Source organism: Polistes dominula, unplaced genomic scaffold (genome assembly GCF_049000335.1).
Source record: "Polistes dominula isolate Pdom_NZ unplaced genomic scaffold, Pdom_raw_medaka contig_25, whole genome shotgun sequence".
In the NCBI taxonomy this organism is placed as follows: Eukaryota; Metazoa; Arthropoda; class Insecta; order Hymenoptera; family Vespidae; genus Polistes; species Polistes dominula.
The window spans coordinates 621,818-643,457 of record NW_028301094.1 but is presented as its reverse complement, the minus strand read 5'-3'; the positions used below and the strand labels follow the sequence as shown (position 1 = coordinate 643,457).

The following is a 21,640-nucleotide window of genomic DNA, read 5'->3' as shown; positions in this document are numbered from 1 at the left end:
AAATAAAAGTTCCCCTTTTGTCTGTGAATTTACTGTCAGTCCTATATTTTCTAGTACTTTAATGTTTAGAGGAATCTCGAATTTTCAAATTCTCGAACGATGTATACAATAGAGCGTTATCGCCATTTTTTTTTTTTATGGTGAAAAGGAACAATGGAACGTTCCATCTGCTTCGACGGAATTTTCTCGAACTATCGGAACTTTGAATTAACACTTGTTTCAAAAGAATAATTGTAAATTAAAAATTTGTAAACATTATATTATACATATAATTAAAGTATTTCTAATCATTTAATATTAATTATTTTTAATAAAGAAAAGAAAGACAATATTTAATCTTACGTACGAAAAACGTACTACAAATAAAATGAATAAGTGGTGACATCTAGTAAATAAATATTTCGTCGAACACTTACCAGATGTCACCACTAACGAAATGAATTTTTTTTTCATTCTTATTTTTTTTATATTTTAATTATATTTGTCCTTTTTGTTTATAACAATTCAAAGTTTTATTCATTTAAATAATATACACGCGTAATGCATATTTCATTAAAGCGTAAACAAAACTATTTGTTTCTGTTATGGGAGACCATTTAAAAGAATGTTTTATTTACGTAGTTTCTATAAAATACATAGTTTTCGTAAAGCATATGTGTCAGTTTCTAAATCGTCCGAAATTATTTATTGTCAATGATAAATAATAGAGATAACAAAACAATGTTCGCGTAATACGAATAAAATGTCCTAATGATATGAATTAACCACGGTTGATTAACTACATATGTGTGAATACGAAATCACCATTCATAGCATAATTAAATATGGCGGCTTTGGAAATACTGCTGTTGGGATCAAATGAATACGCGTCTCGTCGAATTGTCGTGCCTTGAACTACGTTCGTTTGAAGTGCCTTTATTTTCCTGTGATTTTGAATGCTTTCCATTAGTTTAGAAAGTATACATATATATATATATATATATAAATACATACATATATATAATATATTTAACTAGTAGAATTTGAAAAAAAAAAGATATATATATATATATATCTACATTCCTTGTGGTGTTTGTGTTCCTCGATAATTGTTCCTGTTTTAAAAAGAGAAAACGGTAAGTATTTGTGTGTACACATATCTTCTCTGACATAGGAAAACGAATGGGTGTTGTATAGTTGTTTCATGGATTGTCATGGGTGAATCACACCTCCTTGAGCTCGTACGCTTATAAACGAAGTTTAATTGATATTAAGAGGGGACAATTATCAAGGATCTGGAGCTCTGCTGTGTTCAGCAGCTTCCCAACCGTTTATGCGACAGTTCACTGTTTGTTCTTAGCCGACTAACGTAATGCTGATTATTTACTAGTTTTCAAAATGTCTATTTTTGTTCCATGCATTGCCGGTTTATCAACGTTGTTTCCGTTTCATCTCAACAGCCTCGAATAATGATATTCAACGATAATAATTTGATTACAATACCACCGTGTTATTTCATTTATCGATAAGAGAAAGAAGATTTATGATTGTTGTTTATATTCATGATTAATCAATATTTATCTATTTATTTAGAATCACTAGATTTTATCGATGTGGATGATTATATTTGAAGATTTAAATAGAAGAACAAAAGCATTTGATAATAACAGTTGGTGAAAGTGTGTCATACTGTTGTTGTTTTTCTTTTTTTTTTTTTTATACTTTTACCTTTCACAGACTAAACTCATCGATATACTTAAGTTTGAAGTTAGATACCGGTGTGTGATTTTAATGAGTTTTTAATGGGTTTCTAATGAGTAACCATTAATGGTGTTGGAGATGTGATGGAATTTATTACTTAATGATATATATATATATATATATATATTTATATACATGTGGTAGATATTGACACCGATATACTTTTTGTAATATAATTTTTAGAAATAATTATAAACATTTGAGAGACTACAAAAGAATCAAAGTCTTCTAATATCATATGTGATCATGATTCCAAACAGATTATCTAATAGAGCACAAAGTAATGTGACAGCGAGCACTCAGTTTGTGTTATATTTACATAAAACAAGAAGGAATGATCTATCTTTCTTTAATTCTTATTACTTTTTCAATATGACACTTGGTCGTGTTTTCAAGGGTGAGTCGCTTGTCAATAATTTCCTTTATATCAGTTGTGCTGTCGTCCTATGTATCTATGAGCAGATAAATGTAGCTTACCAATACGCTAACAATTAGATGATACCAGTAATTTGATTATGCTATGCCAGAGTATTACTGTACAACTTTGATGTTAATTCAATCATCCAAAGAGAACGTTTATTAAATGTCTATTCTATTTTTCTTTTTAGGTAAGGGGCAACCCAAGGGACAAGCAAGAATGCCTGCGGAAATGGATATACGAGTCAAAGTTATATATAATGGGTAATGAGCTATTTTTTTTTTTTTTATGTATATTATAACATGCTGTAACAGAATAAATCTAGCACAAGCTAGATTTTAATTATTGCTATCAACACCTGATTTTGCTACCCTGTATAATTGATTTATTTCTTATTTTAATGAACGGTGTTTTTTCTTCTAATTGCTAACATTAACAATGCATCATTGTTCTGAATAATAATTCTTCTCTTTTCATCTTCTCAAATCATCATAAGACTTTATTGGTCATTTGAAACATTTTTCATGATAGTTTTATACAGATAAATAATAAATGAATTGTGAATGAAAATATATGAGATGTGTATATTTTATATGAATGAACGTGAGTAGGACGCGAGAGGATATTGAACTGTAAGTGAAAAATGGTAATTTTTTTCAAAGAAAAGTTAATTTAAATTCATGAGCCAATTTGTTATCGTTCATTTTCGCTTTGCAAACGTTAATGCTTGGTCGTAATGGTTGTTCAATGACAATTATCCACTCGGCGTTGCCAAGTTGATTCAACGCGCGAGTCTTCTTGGTTGTACAGTGTGGCAAATCTGTGTAGCGCTAATAGCACGTCCTGGATTTCAGCTCTCACATGGCTAAGGTATTATCGCTTTTAAATGGAAAATATAGTATATATATATACTGTCATATTTTGTTGACATAGTTATTGGCTAAAAACAAAAAATAAAACCCTACAAGAAATAAAAACAAAATTAACAAACGCTTGTGTGTCGATCAATGAACAGGTAGCAGTACACGCATACATTAACGTTAATTCATTAATAAAACAATACAGAGAAAATGTATGTGAAATATTTAATATTCGAAAGTGCAGGAATGTATTTTGAAATCTGTATAACACGACAGGACTTGAATACTATTCTATGTGATTTCTCTTCGCGATAAATATTATCAGGTTTTTCATTAAGTCGTTCTTCTTCAACATTTCTTTTTCTCTCTCTCTCTCTCTTTCTCTCTTTCTCTCACTCTTCTTTCTTTCTTTCTTTCTTTCTTTCTTTCTTTCTTTCTCTCTCGTTGATATTAAACAAAATGAGGAACACATATCTTCATGATATATTAAAAAATATATACAACGCGTGTATTATTATGTGTGATGATGAAATCCGCTTAATCCGTGTCTCATTTCAATCGAATAAATCGTTTGAAAAAAAGGTGACGCGGAAATTAAAGCACCAGTCAGAGGATACGAGGAATTTGTAAAGAATTTGCAATGATTAGAGATAAAAGAGATGAATAGAAAGGGGTTGCGTCAGGGTTAACAATAGACGACGATGACGAGACGACGACGACGACGACGATGACGATTGATTGAACTCTGTTAGAAATGAAAATTATATGGGATGTTAATGGACGTATATTTGCTATTAAATATTCAGAATTGGAAAAATATTTTGTTTATTCCGACATTTCATGTAAGAGCCCCAATTTTATAATCAGGGAGGTCCAAATTACATACGTGACGGCCGGGATCTCGGTGGATACGTTGCGGGAGGAGATGAGAGCGATATGCGGGTTTGGTGGCGCAGGGCCAGGTTCAGGGCCGGACCAACAATTCACCATGAAGTGGGTCGATGACGAGGGAGATCCTTGCAGAATTGCGTCGCAGGAAGAATTAGACGAAGCTCTGCGACTGTACGAACTAGAAAAGGACACGGAAATAACGATACACGGTCAGTATCATCAAGCTCTCTCTGTTTCTCTTTTTCAAAATATCTGCTGCATCATCCTACATATGTTTGTGTGATATGATGTTAAGCGGATTATTTATTTATTTATTTATTTCTTTGTTTGTTTGTTTGTCTATCTTTCATTCAAATTTATATTCATAGGAAAATGCAAAAAATACGATACCTATCCAAAGTATGCACTCACGATATATATATATATATATGATCTCTTTTGCTATTTCTTTTTCAACGAAATACTTAAATAAAGTTTGTCACAAATCAACCTCTCTTCTTTCTGTTTACGAGAGTCGTATATTATATATACATGAATATCCATTGTAAAAAAGAAACACATATACTCTTGATTTTAATGGGTTTCTCGCGTTTATTTCACCAACGTCGAAAATAAATGAGTTAAACTTTCCAATTATTCTCTCTCCCTCTCTCATATTTTCGACGAATATTCGACTACCATTTCCTTTTTCAAACGATTGCATGTCTCTCTTCCGACTTTTTTCTCTTTCCCTTTTATTTATTTCTTTCGGAGAAAATATAGTACCTATAACTAATTACCTACGTATGTTATTGGACTTTTTACTTGTCTCAACAAAAAATGAACAATAATCTTTCTTCGTCAAGTCTAGTTGAAAATATGATTTTCTTTTTATGTTTTTTTTTTTTTTTTCTTCTAATCTCGATCATTCTATCTAATAATCATTGAGATCAATACATTGTACTTTTCTTTTTGTTTTTAAAGAGCTCAGGATAGAACACTTAGTCTGACATGAAATTTGAATGCGCTCTCAGTGTATATTTATATAGGTCACCACACCTTTGCTAGTTGCTCGATGTGTCGTGTAAATGTAGGATCGTCTAACTAGAGAACCTAACACCTCTTTGTAAAGGGATACGCATTCGAACGTTAAACAATGTTTACGCGTGTATAACAAGCGTTTAAAGTCAAGCTTGTCCGAGTGTAAAAGCAGTTCAATGAAATTATTTAAAAGAATATTTTCCTTACATTATTGCAAAACGAATCAAATTGTTAATCCAAAAATTCAATTTCTGAATACTTAATATCATTAGGATGTTAATTAATTTAGACTTGAAAGATCATAAGCATATGTAGGTCGGATAATGCAGTATTATGAATTCAATATCGAAAGTAAACAATTTTGAAAATAGTAATTGGGGTAACATCCTTTCTACCATTCTTCTAACATTACTATTCTATTCTACGCATGAATACCTAGTATTCTAGTTGTTTTCACAAACACGAAGTCGCAAACCTAGGTATTAATACCTATTCCTATTGTCTTACTGTGTCTAAAAGGACAAAGGAGATATCGAACAGTCACGATTCAGATCACTACTACTTTTAGTAAAGATTCTTTTTATACTTGAATCTAAGAACCCAATTACACCAATATTAGCTTCACAGTAACTCTCTAAATTGTTTAAAATATCAAATTAATCAACCTACGAATAAATTAACTGAGAACAGATTTTGAAAATGTAAATTCTTCGAAATTTTATTTACCTCGAATTGTTTTGTAAAAGTTTGAGTTACGATGTATTATTATATGTAGAAGTTTTGATCCCAGAAAGGTGAATCTTTCGGTAAGATTTAGCTGAGTGAGAATAAGGCGTCCTAGGAGCGCAGTATCCTGCGCAGAGATTCTTTGGCGTCTTGTCAGCTTTTCACCCTTTCTTGTTCCACACCCGTGGTTGGTGGTGGTAGTGGTGGTGATCGCGAGAGGTATGTTTCTTGGTAGTCGAGTAAAAGAAAGGAGCTTGGGAAGAGGACAGAGAGAAGAGTAGTACTTACACGTCCTTTCAGTCTTGTGTTCATTCTTTTTATGTTACTCGTTGTCCTGTTTGTCCTTGCCTCGTCAAACTTGGCCAGTGTTAGCAACCCTGACGCAAGGAAAGAAGGAAAGGTGGTGGCAAAGGGGTAGGAGAGTTGGCATTAAACCTAAAGAGGGTGTAGATAGAGGAAAAGAGGAGGAGGAGGAGGAGGAGGTGGAAAAGGCGGTGGAGGAGGTGGACGAGAGAAATGAGGGAGCGTCCACCACCGGTGTACTCGAGTTTGCGCGTTTTGGTTTGGTTGGTAGCGCGCGCCGAACGACGCTGCCAGTTAACGCATCCTGCCGTGGCAGTCGATATCCTCGTACGGACCGATCAGCAAGGCTGTGATCATTGTCAGAGTTCAGATATAGAAGAGGAGTGACGAGAAGAGTTACCACTGCAACTTCTAACATATACCAAGGGATTTGTCTAAGAAGAAGGAGAAGAAGAACAAGAAAAACAACAAGAAAAGGAGCAACAAGAAGAAAACGAAGGAAAAGAAAACGAGGCAGAAACAGGAGCAGTTGCAGAAGAAGAAATAGAAGAAGAAGAAGAACAAGAAGAAGACGAAAAGGAGGAGGAGAAGGAAGAATAAGAGGAAGAAGATAAAGGGCGAAGGTTAGAACGATAAAGAATAATCCTTTGTTGTTTTTCTTCCATCGACAACTTGCTCGTTTGCAATCACATCGTCCTTTGATTTTGGCGTTCGGTAGGCGTTGAAATAAGACAGGAAGAAAGGAAGGAAGAAAGTTGAAAGAGAGAAGAGAGAGGTCGTAAAAGAGGCGGTAAACGTGCATCGATCGAGGCAGCGATTCGTCGCACGTTCATCCAGATTCCTGTGAAAGAGAGAGAAGGAAAGAGTGAGGGAAAGTGCGAGACGCATCAGAAGGGAGGGGGAAGACACAGAGAAAGAGAGAGAGAGAGAGAGAGAGAGAGAGAGGGCAAGAGGGAGTTTGGCGTTGCCAGCGGAAAGAGGCAAGGCAGGATAGAGGAAGGTCACGCGCCGGCACGGCTGGAGTCGGTGCGAAATGGCTTGGGGCTACTGGAGCGCGACTTCCGTCAGCGATCGAAGTCGGTCGCCACGTCGAGAAAAGGACAAACAACAACAACAACAACAACAGCAGCAGCAGCAACAGCAACAACAGCAACATCCAACGTTGCACCAACAACAGCAACAACAGCAACAATATCAAGAATTGCAGGGTGGATATGAGATTCAGCAAGTGCAGGTCGAGTCTGCAGGTATTGGAAGCGGAAGCGGCCTAGCACAAGAGGAACCACCCCGTGGCGCGATGATCCAGGCTGGTTCTTTTTATTATACCTCAGCAACAACGGCAGCCGCGGCTGGACGTCGAATCGGTACTACGATCGAGGTTCCTTCTGTTGCCTCAACTACAAGCGGCATACAAATGTTACCGAGAAAACGACACGTTATCAAACCACCATCTGCGGCCAATTATCCGCCCTCGCCTGGTAGCGACTCCGGTGATTACGAGCAAACACCCCTTGGTCGAGGTACCGAGTGCTCGCCACCGCCCTTACCTCTTGCTGTCAGTCCACACGGCATTGCCGGCGCTGTTCTCGGTTCTGGTGCTGACATTCTGGCACAACCCTGCTCCTCCTCCAGGATGAAACTACTCGCCGACGAGGCGGCCGAGGAATTCTCGGACGTCGACTCAGCCGGTCCTGAGATTATCTACCCGAGCAATGGCCGTGGTATCGGCACCACTGGCTGCCTATTGCACGGTCCCTGCGCTGCAAATCCACCGCCGGAACCCGCGCCTCCTATACCCCCTCTCCTGGACGAACACCCCTCGGCACCCTCGCACATTTGGTTCAACGAAATCACCTGGGGTAGGTCTCTTATACGACTCGCCTTAATCTTATTATTATTCTCTCATTCTTATTCTTATTATCTTATTTTTCTTATATCTCTTTTACCTATTTTACTTCTTTTACCTTTTCTATCACCGAGCTTCTCATTCTTCGACGTTACGTGCAAGTTATTTATCGATTGGACACCTCAACTTCTCCTTCCCTCTTCCCTTTCTCTTCATGGAATTCTCCTAACCAAGTTTCTCCCCTCGTTGTAATATTCGCTAGTGAACACACGCTGTCTTTCCACTTCGCGATATCTCGGTCTAACGAACCTAGTGTGTACCATAATGTGAACCTTTATAAACATGCAACTTTGCGCAACCATCGAGGCGCCACCAAGTCACCCATCCACCCATTTACCCCTTTCTATATCTAGGGGACAACCTACCTACCTACCTACCTACCTACGCTCTTTCAGCCTTTTCTTCTTCTATTTTAGCCCTTTTGTCGTGCGATACCAATCGATTTCGTACCAACATTATTTGCGTGGCATTTCAATTATTACTTTTTCTTACTCGCTTTCTTCTATCTTTTTCTTTCTCTCTTTATCTCTCTCTCTCTCTTTCTCTCTCTCTTTCTCTCCTTGGAAATATGATTTAAACAAAAATAAATTCTATCGTTTAAATAATTGAAATTAGAATTGCAACAAGGGAGAATATTAATCTAGAAATTCTTCCATGTGTTCGGACTGGCATGCTTTTATATTTCTTCTTTATTTTTATTTTTTTTTATTATAATATAATCTCGATTCGAAAGTTTCAAAAAAGCAGCACTCTATATAATAACTTTTAATTAATAGTCAATGTAATTACTGTATTATTTTAATTAATGCTCTAAATTTTTGATCACGAGATTAATGCAATTACTATGGATTTTTTTTTCAATATGAGCATATTTAATAAATAAACAAGGGCGAATATTAACGAAATTTGAATAAAAAGGTAAGTGTTTGAGGGGTTTTGTATGGGTTAAAGCAACGTTTTTAAATTTCTAGAGTATTTTCAAAAGAAACTAGATATTTTCTTAGCCATTTGCGAACGATTCATCCGAGTTGAACGTTAACGTTGTACGGAAACATTAAGAGTTAATCGCGTTGGTGATGCTTTCAACGTCATCAGAAATTATTAATTTGGTTTTAGCCTTTGATGCCCCGGTGCTTCATCCATCGTAAGAGAACATTTTCAAAGCTTGTTTATCACCTCGCGGTATACTCAAAGAGATTCGAATTTATGCGAACAATCGCAAAGTACTAACGCTTGCTTATTACAATTTTTTTCTTTTGTAGTTTCTTATTTCTATTTCTCTCTTTTCCTTTTTTTAATCATGGACGCACATTAAAAACAATAGGCTTTGTGAAAATTATCTTGATTACTTATTAGAGAGAAAATTTGTATTCTTAGTTTAAATAAATTACATTAGTATTTATAAATGCATGCGGTATAATTTAACTGTTTAATATTATCGTTTTTTTTTTATACAAGATTTCTAAAAATATAAATCATGCACCATAGAGAGTATAATATAGTAGGGGGTAGAAAAGTATATCGAATTGTTCAAATAATCAAACAAATCATTTTCTACAATTTCATGTTAATATTTCGTATGGTCTTATTATTATGTACCTTTAGAATTAATTCAAATATTATAGAAAAATTTGACTATTTTTTCCAGAGACATAAATTCATTTAAAACGTATAAGTGTCAACGAGATAAAACGTGCAAAATTGTTTAAAGTTTTATTCGAACAAATATACATAGAAAAGTTATTAATTAATCCTGCATACAGGGCTTAGATGAAGAGAGTCCGGTTTATAGTAATCCTTGCGCAATGGAGTATGCAAAGTATTATTGGACTTAACGTAAATCCCTAAATACATGTATAATATTTCGTGATCTCTCTTTCTCCGTTGTCAGGTAGATAGGTAGGGCATTGTCATGTCTAGACGGCATATGATATTTGAACTAAAATTCCCGACAAGTCTTTTTCTTGCGAATCCATTTTCGTTGAACAGTCATACTGTGACGCTGACTCAAAGGTTTTTGACGTTTTTAGAGCGCATAGGGGGAGGAAAAACTTTGTTTCACAGAGAGAGAGAGAGAGAGAGAGAGCTTCTGCTTCACCATCTTTTCCGCGGTTATCGTGAAGATTAAAGCAACTTGTTCTCTTTCTTTCTTTCTTTTTCTCTCTTTCTCTTTCTCTTTTTATTTGTACGGACGGATAAGTATAATATTTCTGCTTCGATCGATCTCTCCTTCCACAAGTTGTTCAACCTAGTACAGAAGAGAGTGTATTATACACCAGTACACGTAGTAGAGGTGATCGCATAATCGTTCAGACGTTTTAACGTTTCTTTGCTTCTTCTCTCTTTTCCTCGTGAATCGTAAAGAAAAGTAGAACTTTACCGTGTCGTTTGAACGTAACACTTCGAGTTACGTACTGTTCTCTCTAACCCTCGCCTACGATACACTTCTACCTACCTAACTATCTATACTAACCTCCCAACCTTCCAACCTTCCAACCTACCTACCTCCTATGTACATATCTCTTCAACTTACGAAACGTAAAAGCTTTTTCGAATCGTGTCACCTTGTTTGCACTGCTCTTCTATTCCTGTTATAAAAAACAACAGTCCAGCTCGCCTGGTATATGTTTTTGGTTTTGACTAAATTAACTCTTATTAAAATTCATCACAGAAAAAAAACTATTCATTTTTCTTGTTTATAAATTCTTCATTGTAAAATAAGTACGGTCAGAAACGCAATGGTTTCTTTTAAATGTTTATTGTTTTATTTTTTGTTCAAAGTTTAACCAGCATATTTAAAGTAATCGTTTAGAATGATAATACATACTTATACAGTACTTAGCGATGTTCTTTATAAAGATTTAATTGCTCTGCTTCCGCACTCTCGAGCACGCAAAGGAAGGAGGCCGATAGCGACAACAACGTGTATACCACACCTTTTTACAGATATATATATATATATATATATATATATATATATATATACATGCATAAATATATGTACATATATTTCTACGTATCTGTGTGTTTGGTTCTTCCTATTCGTGTTCTATTACAATGGTTAAACTACAACCAACAAGCTTAGGGTTATACGTTCGTGTGTCCTAAATCGGTGAAACGATCGCAACGAAATTCGATAGAATGATAGATAGATGAGAAGAAAATTCTCCTTCTCCTTATCAGTTTTTCTCTGGCCTCCTTTGTGTATTCATTTCGTTAGTTGTGTGAAAAGGACAGAAAAAAAGACAGAAAGAGAGAGAGAGAGAGAGATGCAGGGGTTGTTCGGTGGATGTTTCAATGGGTTAGATATTTCTCGTAATAATTAATAATAATAATTATGTATCTATCAAAAAAAAAAAAAAAAAAAAAAGAAAATATAGTTCAATGTAATTGTGAAGAGGAAAAAAAAAGGTACACAAACAAACAACCCTCTGGTAAAAAGTTTTCGATCAGACGCATCGTAATACGTAATTAATTAAAAATATACACACACATACTACAGTTTTATATGTTGATTTTAATTAATTGTTATACGTTGTTACTGTTATTTTTGAGATATGTATATTTAATGGGGGAAAAAAAAATATATATATATAAAAAACACAGGATATTTGTGAAATAAAATATAACAGAAATTGCATAAAATACTTTTTACGAACGTTTTTCTTTTTCAAAATTAACGAAATAAATATGAATTTTGACAAGCTGTCGAAATTATCGTCAAAAAATGAAATTTTATTTCTTTTAATAATAATAATAATAATAACAAATCATGAAATTAGATCGATCACTTTTTTCCTGGGTTTCCGCCAGATCAAAAACAACATTTCGTTCCTATATACTTTTGTTTTATTTTTTAATATTAATATATTTTCTTTTTATAATAAATAGCAATTTCTGTTATTTTATATTGCAAACCCCCTATTATTATCCACCTAACCCCCTTTTTACTTTCTCATTTATTTCTCGACAATAAATAATAATAATTATATACGTGTATGTGTGTGTGTGTTTTTTTTTCAATTTAATTTCATATTACTCTGTGTTTGATCGAAAACTTTTTACCAGGGATTGTAGGAGAAGGAGGAGAAGGAGGAAAAGGAGGAAAATGTGGTGGTGGTGATGGTAATGGTGATGGTGGTGGTGGTGGTGGTGGTGGTGGTAATGGAGGTGATGGTGGTGGTGGTGGTGGTGGTGGTGGAGGAGGAGATGAAGGAGGTGATGGAGGTGATGGTGGTGATGGTGGTGGTGGTGGTGGTGGTTGTGACTAAGGTAAGTTATAGGATATTGCCTTCCTTTGACGTCATTTGTTTGAAAAATAACAAGTCGAGTAACAGCTGTGTATGAAGGGGGAGGGATAAATTTCGGTGCTAGGACGGAGGGAGGGCATTTGTCTTTTTTCCTGTTTTTTTTGCTTTTTTATAGAGAAGAAAGAAATGAAAAAAAAAAAAAAATCTAATTCGTTCATCTGAGTCACTACGATTGCGTGGATCTAAAGAGATCTATACCTATATGTACGTATTTTATTATTTCTAACTAATTGCGATGCTTTTGATTAAAGTTTTGATAAATATATGAGAATAATCGTAGGTGTATATTGCAATCTCAAGATCTTATGTATATTTATGCATGTATATTTTGTATATTCATATTATTCTCTTTGATATTTACGATTCTTTCCACTGATGTAATCGATCACGTTTCATCCGTGTTTGGTTCGTACACATGGATTTTCAATTCTTCATATTCTCTCATTTTTATTTATAAATATGTATATGTATATATGTATATACTATTAAATCATACGTTTTATATTTATGATAAAGTTAACGCAATAATGAACATTAGTCTTTGAAATTTTTTTAATGATCCTTGCTATACATATACATACTTCGTACAAATGATTTTGTTTGATCTTTTAATTAAAATATCTGTACCTATGCACACATACATATGTATGAACATGTGTGTGTGTGTGTGTGCATAACGTACATAATAAAAAGTGATAATAAAACAAATCAGTTTCCATAGAAAAGATTATTTTTGCAAATTTAATCAAATAATACGTTTTATCGATTCTTTTTGTGTTATTTTGCATATATAATAATCACATAGAATAATATTATTATTATTTTTTTACAAAAGTACAAAAGGTTTGATAAATACATAATTTTTTTTTTTTTTTTTTAATCTTCATTTAGTAAAACATTTTAACCAGTCTTTTTATATAATACGCAATATTTCATGAATAATATAAACAAATATGAGAGATACAAAATATTCAACCATTTGTTGTTCATTGTGATGACAGTTTGTCAAAGTATATGAAAGAAAAAATTACATTTAGCTTTAATTAAATATGAAAAAAAAAAAAAAAGGAGGAGTTGATGATCAACGAGATAAACAAAAAGCGATGCTTTCTTTCATCGTACATGGTGTGTAGATCTATTTGAATGTTGTTATTACAATGAGTTTTATTATAATACGTATCGATCGATAGTAGTGCTTTATAATCAGCTGTTACCGGTCTTTATCTTATCTTACACGCGGAAAATCGCTACGTATTAAAAAGTGTGTGAGAGAGAGAGAGAGAGAGAGAGAGAGAGAAATAGGATAGAATGAGTGAAAGACAGAGAAAAAGATAATCTTATCAAGTTGTTTAATAAACCAGTTTGGTACGTCGTTACCTTCTTCGTCTAATTTAGTTTCTAATCAAGAATCCGAGATCATTTTCTTTCTTTATTTATTTATCTCCCTCTCTCTCTTTCTCTCTCTATCATTCTTTTTATTACTTTCTCTTTCTATCTTTTTTTTTTTGTATGGTGATACAAACAAGGTAGTACAGAAAAATACTTGATACATTTTCTAAATTTTTAATTACATTTTATAGTGTATTAGTGTAGTAATAGTAATATTTATCTATTTGTATTATTTCTCTTCTACTCTCTTTTCTAGAATTAAATTAATATTGCATTCAATTATATAAATAATCCAATAATAATACTTATCTATTTTTTATATAAATCTTGATCATGCTTTTTCTAAAATTAAATTAATATTATCTATCTTTAATGATGTTTTCTTTAAACTAATAATAATAATAATAATAATAAGCATAATCATTTAGTTATCTATGATCTTATCTATTTTTCATCATCTGTTATATTAGACACCTGTGTGTATACATATTATCCATATAATATCTATGCACATAGGTAATACACATGTAACCTCAATTTGTCGAGCAAACGTTATTAAGAGTATTTCAAAGTCATCCTCTCTCTCTCTTTCTCTCCTCTCTCTATCTCTCGTGGTGCTGCCTCCATCATTGATCACTCTTGTAGTTTACACGCCATAACGCTGCTGCTGCTGCTGCTGCCTATGACACCGTTCCTTTATTAAAGAGGACGTCGAGAGAAGTGCTCCAAATGCTCTTCCTCTTTTACCTCTTCTTCTTCTTCTTCTTCTTGATCCTCCAAGATCCATCATACTTTTTTTTATTTTTTTTTTTTACTTCTACTTTATATCTACTCTACTTTTGTCTATTTTATCTTTTTTTTTTTTTTTAAATTTGTTCACATGATTTTCTACGAGAAAATCAGTCAGTTACATTCTTTTTCTTTTTTTTTACCTTTTTAAATATTTATTTATTTATTTATTATTGTACAACGTTCATATAATTCGTTTAACATATAAATTGATGTTTCAAGAGAGATAATGAATAATTAAAATGTTTCAAGATAGTGTGCAAGATTGTAATTTATTTTCAACATGCAAATTACTATTTTAGATTATTATTTATTCTATCTTTTCTTTGATTATTATTTATTTATAAATATTAAATAGAACAAAATTGAAGTTGACTTGATTATATAATATCTCCTCACTTTGTATATCAATCATTTTTGTTCTCTTCTTCAATGATTTTAATCAATATGAAGTCAAAGATTGTCGATTAATCTTCAATGATATCTAATCTCGTTAGTTAAAATAAAAATAGAGCTATTTTTAAATAATTTCATTAAATTCAGACTCTTTCAATCTTTAATAATTAATTAAATATAACCGAAATAAGATTATGTGACATTTACAAGATTTGAGTTATTATTTCTATTTAAAAACCAATATTTTAAACACAATTGTTAATGTATAAACGAATTATATGATTTTATGGTTACGACCAACAATTTAAGTATCAAAGTAAATTATCTAAAAAAAGAAAACTCTGTGGAAGTTTGCAAAAAAGATATTACAACTTGCATCCCCAACGATCATAACTCATAACAAGTACTAAAAAGACATCACTACGTGGAACGACCAAAAAAAAAAAAAACAAGTTGTAAACATTTATCTTTTTTTTTTTATGTTCTTAATCTCGAACTTTTGCGACATGAAACCGATTCAAACTTTAGAATAATAACTAAATGCTATTCCTCTTGTTAAAGATTTATTATAGCTAGAACTTTACCCAAATGAGTTTTACCTTGGAATGCGTTATTAGACTGTTCAAATATTTAAGTATACATACATATACTACATACATGCATAGATGTATAATCAAGAAATTATGGGATTTTTTTTTTACACTTTCTCTACAAATTTTCATACAACTCACGTACCACAAACAAGTACATTTACGTTCTATCATTCGTTACAATGATAACGAGTTTGTCAGTTTAGTTTAAACAAAAATGATAGACAACAAAAAAAGACAGAGACAGAATATCGAGTTGGTAAACGAGCTTAATCTTTTTGTTTTGTTTTTGGACTATCTGAAAGAGAGACCACCGATGCTTCCAACATATTGCTTTCCCATGACGTATTTGTCGAAACTTTGTTACGTATGTTTCTCACAGTTATCATGCATAACAAGTACGAGGGTGAGTTAAAAAGTTTTGTGAGCCTTAATCTCTTTTCTCTAAAAAAAAGGGACAAAAAAAAAACTTGGGGTTGAACGGAAAATAAATGGTATCTGTGTTAGGTTCAAAACTTTTCAACCCGCCCACCACGTATAAATTGTCGTTGACAAAAAAACGATCCTTTCTCTCTCTCTCTCTTTTTTTTCTATCGTGTTTTGCCCGGTTAAAGTTCGAGGCTACCACCGCCAAGAAGAAGAGGTCTGTGCTTGAATAGTGTCGCTTCGCGGAGTACACCTCGCTTTGTTACATCTTCAAGCGTGTATACTGTATAAGACACTTCTCTTCCTTTTACCTTTTCTCCCTTTTTTCCTTTCTCCCTGTTTTCTTCAAACCCCTCTCCCTCTCCCTCTCTCTTTTTGTCTCTCTCTCTCTCTCTCAACTACTATCGAGTTTTATTACTCGTGCGGCGACCCCGTATCTAACTTTTCAACATTTTATTTGATAAGATTCTTCGTACTATTAAACGATAGGACAACTTGCAAATAAAGGTGTGAACACTTTTTCCTAATTTGTATTTTATTGTATTTTAGAACGTTTTTGTTCTCCATTTGTAAAATATTAGTAGTAACACTTCCTTGAAATTATTTTATTTTATTATATTATTTTGTGCACATTGAAATTTCAATAGATCCGTTGTATGTAAAATTCATGAAATTGCAACAACTCTTCAAAAACTCGTGACCTATAGTTACCTATCACCGCGCTGAGGGTTAAATAAAAATGGAACGAAATGTCAGTCAGATTTCATACACGAATATACACACGCACATATACATAAACAAAGCATACAAAGAGGAAAGAGAGAGGACACAGATAAACGATCTCTCTCCAATGGATTTTTCTATATCCGTCGTTTGATCAATTTATTGGAAACCTCGTAACACACAAAATCCGAAATATTCCAGTCGGCAAATGAAATAGGATTCACATACCAGCTTTGATTTTTCGACAAAATATAAATTAATAATCGCGTTACGAGACTGTATTTTAATTACACGACTATACAATGAACGTGTACGTATATGTATATCTGTATATGTGGGTGTGTGTGTCAAGATGATACGAACAAAGTGAAGTGCAGTTAGGTCGCATTAAAAATGTATAACAAATTGCATGTACAATGAGTCATAAGAGCCCCTGAATTGAATTCAAAGGTAGCCACTTCGAACAGTTTCTCTGAAAACTATGAAACAACACGGTATAATAGAAAAATTCTAATTCGTAGAAGGTCATACAGAGAATATAATTTTATATGAACTTATTGTCTTCGTTTAAGTTTAAATGAAACTATCATTAAAGTTACGCTCACATATTTTGAAATATTCTGTATAAACTGTATGAAAAATCAATGATATTTCGTTCCCTTTTGATTGGATACAAAGTTTGAAGTTATTACAACGTTTTGATCATTTTCGCAATATAGTTATGAACACGTTAGCATCATCCTTGTTAACGACTGCGTCATCGACTTAACGCGAGTTCTATATTCGTGGGCTTTATTAAACCCAGTGAGGACCGGTGTATTCTAGCTTAATAAATATACATGCATTCTTGATTCGTCCATCGACCGTGTCCAGCAGCTTACTCTGGCAACGACACTTAACCTTCTTTCTTCTCTTGTTATATATATATTTATATATATATATACAGTGAGTCACAAGAGTATTCGTATTCGCTCTCAATGTATATTTGAAATAATTGATATTAGCTTTGAAAATGCAAACTTTCAAAATTCTCATACAAAGAGATATGTTTGATATAAATTTAATTGTTTAACAAATAAATAATAAACGATTTATAAAAGACAAGCATTCGTGGAACAAAGTAGGCTTAATCGTACTTCCCATACACATTTACACATAAATATATATATGGATCCAATTCTTTCGATATTTTTAAGTATCGAATAAAAGAAAAAAGAACTAGAGATTGGAAAAATGTATTTTTATTCAAAGTTACGTGAAAAACTAGTCGTGCGGTATATTAGAAACACGTTACTGCATATAACACATTATATTGCTTTTCAAATCGTTGAATCAGAACGCTTGCCCAACAAGATAAAAAGAACAAAAATGCACTCAAGCAATTACGAATGTTTGCGACCGATAGAGAAATTTACTATTCGAGCGAGACTAAAAAAGATAAATATATATATATGTGTGTATGTGTATGGTATAGACGTATGTTTATTACATACATGGTATATAGTAGAGGCAAGCTTGAATTTAGAATCTTCGTAACTCTTTATCTTCTATCTTGTTCCTCTTCTCCTTGGAGACCCTTACTTCATTGATATTTACTATTATGGTGTATAGTGTAGCTAGGGTTAAGGTATACATATGCATTAAACGCGAAGTACCGAATAAAATATGAGTCAAGGAGCTCGTCAGATAGGAGCATCGAAATGAGTGCTCTCTTAATCATGAAATTATTTATTTTTTTCATATTTTTTTGTTAACTATACATACACGAATAATTTATTATGATTTTATATATACTTTTATCATTCTTTTAGAAAATATTTACGTATGAATAATGAAGTAGTCAGGTATCTTCTTCGGATTATTCGACTGTACAAAAATATTTGCTAAAATTATGAAAACGATACGAGATATACATAAAATTGCACATACATAGATTTCAACGCACCAACGATGATTATTTAAAATAAACCTAACATTATTGTATTATTGTTCTAACTTTAAATGTGTTTCTTTAATATTTTCTATATTTTTACTTTATTTTGAAAAATCAAATGTGATCATATGTACATTTGTTTGTTTTAGTTTTTCCAAATGTGCCGCCCGCCCCAGGAATGCCTTGTCAAGGAGAAGACAGTGAGTTTGTTTAATTGCATTTCAATGCAATTAGTATTTATATATAGTAAACCTAGAATATTATACCGATGCTCGTTGTTATTGTGTTTTATAGTAGTGTTGCTTTCGAATCGTGTCTTGATACGTAAACTAGCCAGCGAGTTGGTCGACAATAAAATGGATCAACCCCATCGATGGAAAATTTGTAAATTGATCCGAACGATGAATCATTTACTAATCATTATAACTCATAGTCATTTTCATCGTCATCGTCATCGTTCGTCATACAGATGAGAATCTTTACAGATGTACGAAATTTATGAACATGTATTCTGTGCCAAATAATTGAATTCAAAAGCTATGTTTATATCCAAGTAATATTTTTCTCGAGAAAATGAAAGCTTTTTATGCACGGAGAGAAAAACATTCGAAAATTTCGCGCTAATCTCGAGGACGACGAAATAAGCGTAGAGAGATGTTTACAAATTTTCCGTCGTGGGTCGTTGTCGTTCTTTTGTTGTATTTTACATAGATATTTTCTTAACTTACATATTTCGCGTAAAACGGGATCATCCTTCTCGCGATGTGTAGTGTGTTCTGTTTTAAAACACGTGCGGTACTTCTGATCAAAGCATGGAACATTTGAGTCTAATCCAACTTTTCCTTCATGTTGTCCAACACGGTTAGAGAAACGTTTCAATTTTATTTACACGTGAATAATGCGATTAAAATCGTACATTCAAACGTAGTACGTGAAAGAAAAGCGTGAAAAGTAGAAGAACAAAAAAAAAACGAAAACAATTAATTGCTTGGAAAAAATTAATAGTCTTTGTAACACATTAAAAATCATTTTTAATTATTTTACATATCATCACACGAGCAGCAAATCCACAAAACCACACATATAAATACATGCATACATGAACCACATATAAAATATGCAACACTACATAAGAATTTACATTAATACACCCACACGATCATTTATTTTAGCAATTCTGTTGCCACTTCCGTTGCTATGCGTTGTTGTCATTGTTGTTGTGTTGGATGTGTTCAGTGTATGTGGTTATTACGATGTCATGCTTAACTCTCTCACACTATGATTTAATTCTCGTCTTTTATTTCAATTGTTTTTTGTTTTTATTTCGATGTATTATATGTGAGGGGGAAAAAACCAAAAGTGAATATTACAGGTATTCCAATCATCGTATACCCCGTCACTTGTTAATTTACCACCCCCCTTCATAAAGTTCCTTCAACCATTTGTGACATTTATTTGGTTTCATTTTCCAAAGGAAGCATATACAGACGCGGAGCACGTAGGTGGAGGAAGCTGTACCGGGTGAATGGACATATATTTCAGGCGAAACGCTTCAATCGGGTAAGCACACAAATTTATATACATAGTTTATATATATATTTTTTTTTTTATAATTAAAATCGTTCATTATTATTATTTCGAAATATATATGCATATAAACATATATATATGTATATACATATGTATATATTTCTTCTCTCATATACATACCAATCACCATCGAGCTTTTATATATAAATAGAACTTTGTTCCATTCACGTTGAACATAATCAAACGACATACCAGGAAAGAGGAAGAAGGAAACTTGCTGGCTAGTGAAAGTTCGACGATGAGCTTTCTTGCAGGATGAGAATTTTCTCATCTTTTTCTTTTTTCTTTTCTCTTCTTTCTTCAAAAAAAAAAAAAATATATATTAGACGCAAATATTTAATACTTTTCGCTGTTTTTGGCATATATAGTAATCGCTGCCGCCTATGTATTATATTTAAACATATACGTTATTGAATATTATTTCATTGATCATAAACTTGTGCGTGTGTGGGGCTGAAGAGTTTATGTTAATAAATATTTCTTCGATGGTTTGGAGATGCTGAGAATAAAATATGGTGGATCGAGATTTTGATATCTCGATGTGGAATAGAATGTTTTTATATATACGTGTGAGTAAAAAAGAGAAAGATCTACAAACACATGTATATACACATACACGAATAAAAATAAATACACAAATGAAAAGATAAAAAAGGGCCAATATGGGTATAGGTATTACCGATAACTAACTTCCTTGTTTGACTTCCTTCTCAGCGGGCGTTCTGCGCGTTCTGCCAGGATCGGATCTGGGGACTGGGTCGGCAGGGATTCAAGTGTATCCAATGCAAGCTCCTTGTACACAAGAAATGTCACAAGGTGGTGCGGAAGCCCTGTTTGAGCATGCAACAGCAGCAACAACAACAACAACAACAACAACAATTGCAGAGCACGGAATCCCAGACGATCGACAGGAACGGAGATCAACAACAGCCTGATTCTCTCCGTTGCAGTCCGGCTGCTCATCTCGAAGACGAGATTGCTGAGTCGCCGATCGTCGAGGAGCACTCACGTAATCGTAAGAAATCTAAACAATCCTAATGAAAACAAATATACAAGAAAATCTTGTGTATTATTGAAGATATTATTGAATGAAGAATTCTTATTAAATGTATGAATTGAAAATAAACAGGAACCAGCAGTTACGAAGGGGAAGAATTGGCATTGGACACGGGTACCGGGGCTGATAATTCAAACGATATGCAGAGACAGTACTCGTTGAACGATTTCGAACTCATCAGGGTGATCGGTCGTGGCTCATATGCAAAAGTTCTAATGGTCGAACTTAAACGTACTAAGAGAATTTATGCGATGAAGGTGATTAAAAAGGCATTGGTAACAGATGACGAGGACATTGACTGGGTGCAAACGGAGAAGCATGTATTTGAGACTGCCTCGAATCATCCCTTCCTCGTTGGCCTTCATTCTTGTTTCCAAACACCCTCGCGACTCTTTTTTGTTATCGAATTCGTCCGAGGTGGAGATCTTATGTTCCACATGCAAAGGCAGCGTCGACTTCCAGAAGAACATGCACGCTTTTATGCTGCTGAAATTAGTCTTGCGTTAAACTTCTTACACGAGAAAGGTTAGTAATAATTGGAAATTTGGTTAATAAATAAATGCGCGTGACTTT

General features: G+C 33.3%; 1 protein-coding gene and 1 long non-coding RNA gene across 7 annotated transcripts in view; one reads left to right on the top strand and one right to left on the bottom strand.

The window, feature by feature from the left end:
• Positions 1–482: 482 nt before the first annotated feature.
• Positions 483–21,640, top strand: part of aPKC (protein kinase C iota type) — a 22,306-nt gene continuing 1,148 nt past the window's right edge. The window contains exons 1-7 of one of the 5 annotated variants that reach the window (XM_089176488.1): positions 483–1,115; positions 2,349–2,421; positions 3,886–4,118; positions 18,570–18,620; positions 19,895–19,980; positions 20,725–21,025; positions 21,140–21,592. In XM_089176488.1, coding sequence (XP_089032614.1) covers positions 2,378–2,421; positions 3,886–4,118; positions 18,570–18,620; positions 19,895–19,980; positions 20,725–21,025; positions 21,140–21,592 — 1,168 coding nt within the window. In that variant the 5' untranslated portion in view covers positions 483–1,115; positions 2,349–2,377. Of the gene's footprint in view, positions 1,116–2,000; positions 2,422–3,885; positions 4,119–6,285; positions 6,582–6,676; positions 7,818–18,569; positions 18,621–19,894; positions 19,981–20,724; positions 21,026–21,139; positions 21,593–21,640 lie in introns of those variants that run through there. The other 4 variants (XM_089176486.1, XM_089176487.1, XM_089176485.1 and 1 more) reach the window with 4 other exon arrangements.
• LOC149031179 (uncharacterized) lies at positions 2,428–6,081 on the bottom strand. Of its 2 annotated transcripts, none has more exons than XR_016177907.1 (3): positions 5,944–6,081; positions 3,905–4,087; positions 2,428–3,763 (listed from the first exon to the last, which is right to left on the bottom strand). It is a non-coding gene; the product is annotated as an uncharacterized LOC149031179 (long non-coding RNA). The 2 variants fall into 2 exon arrangements; XR_016177906.1 differs by lacking the exon at positions 5,944–6,081 and adding an exon at positions 5,656–5,937.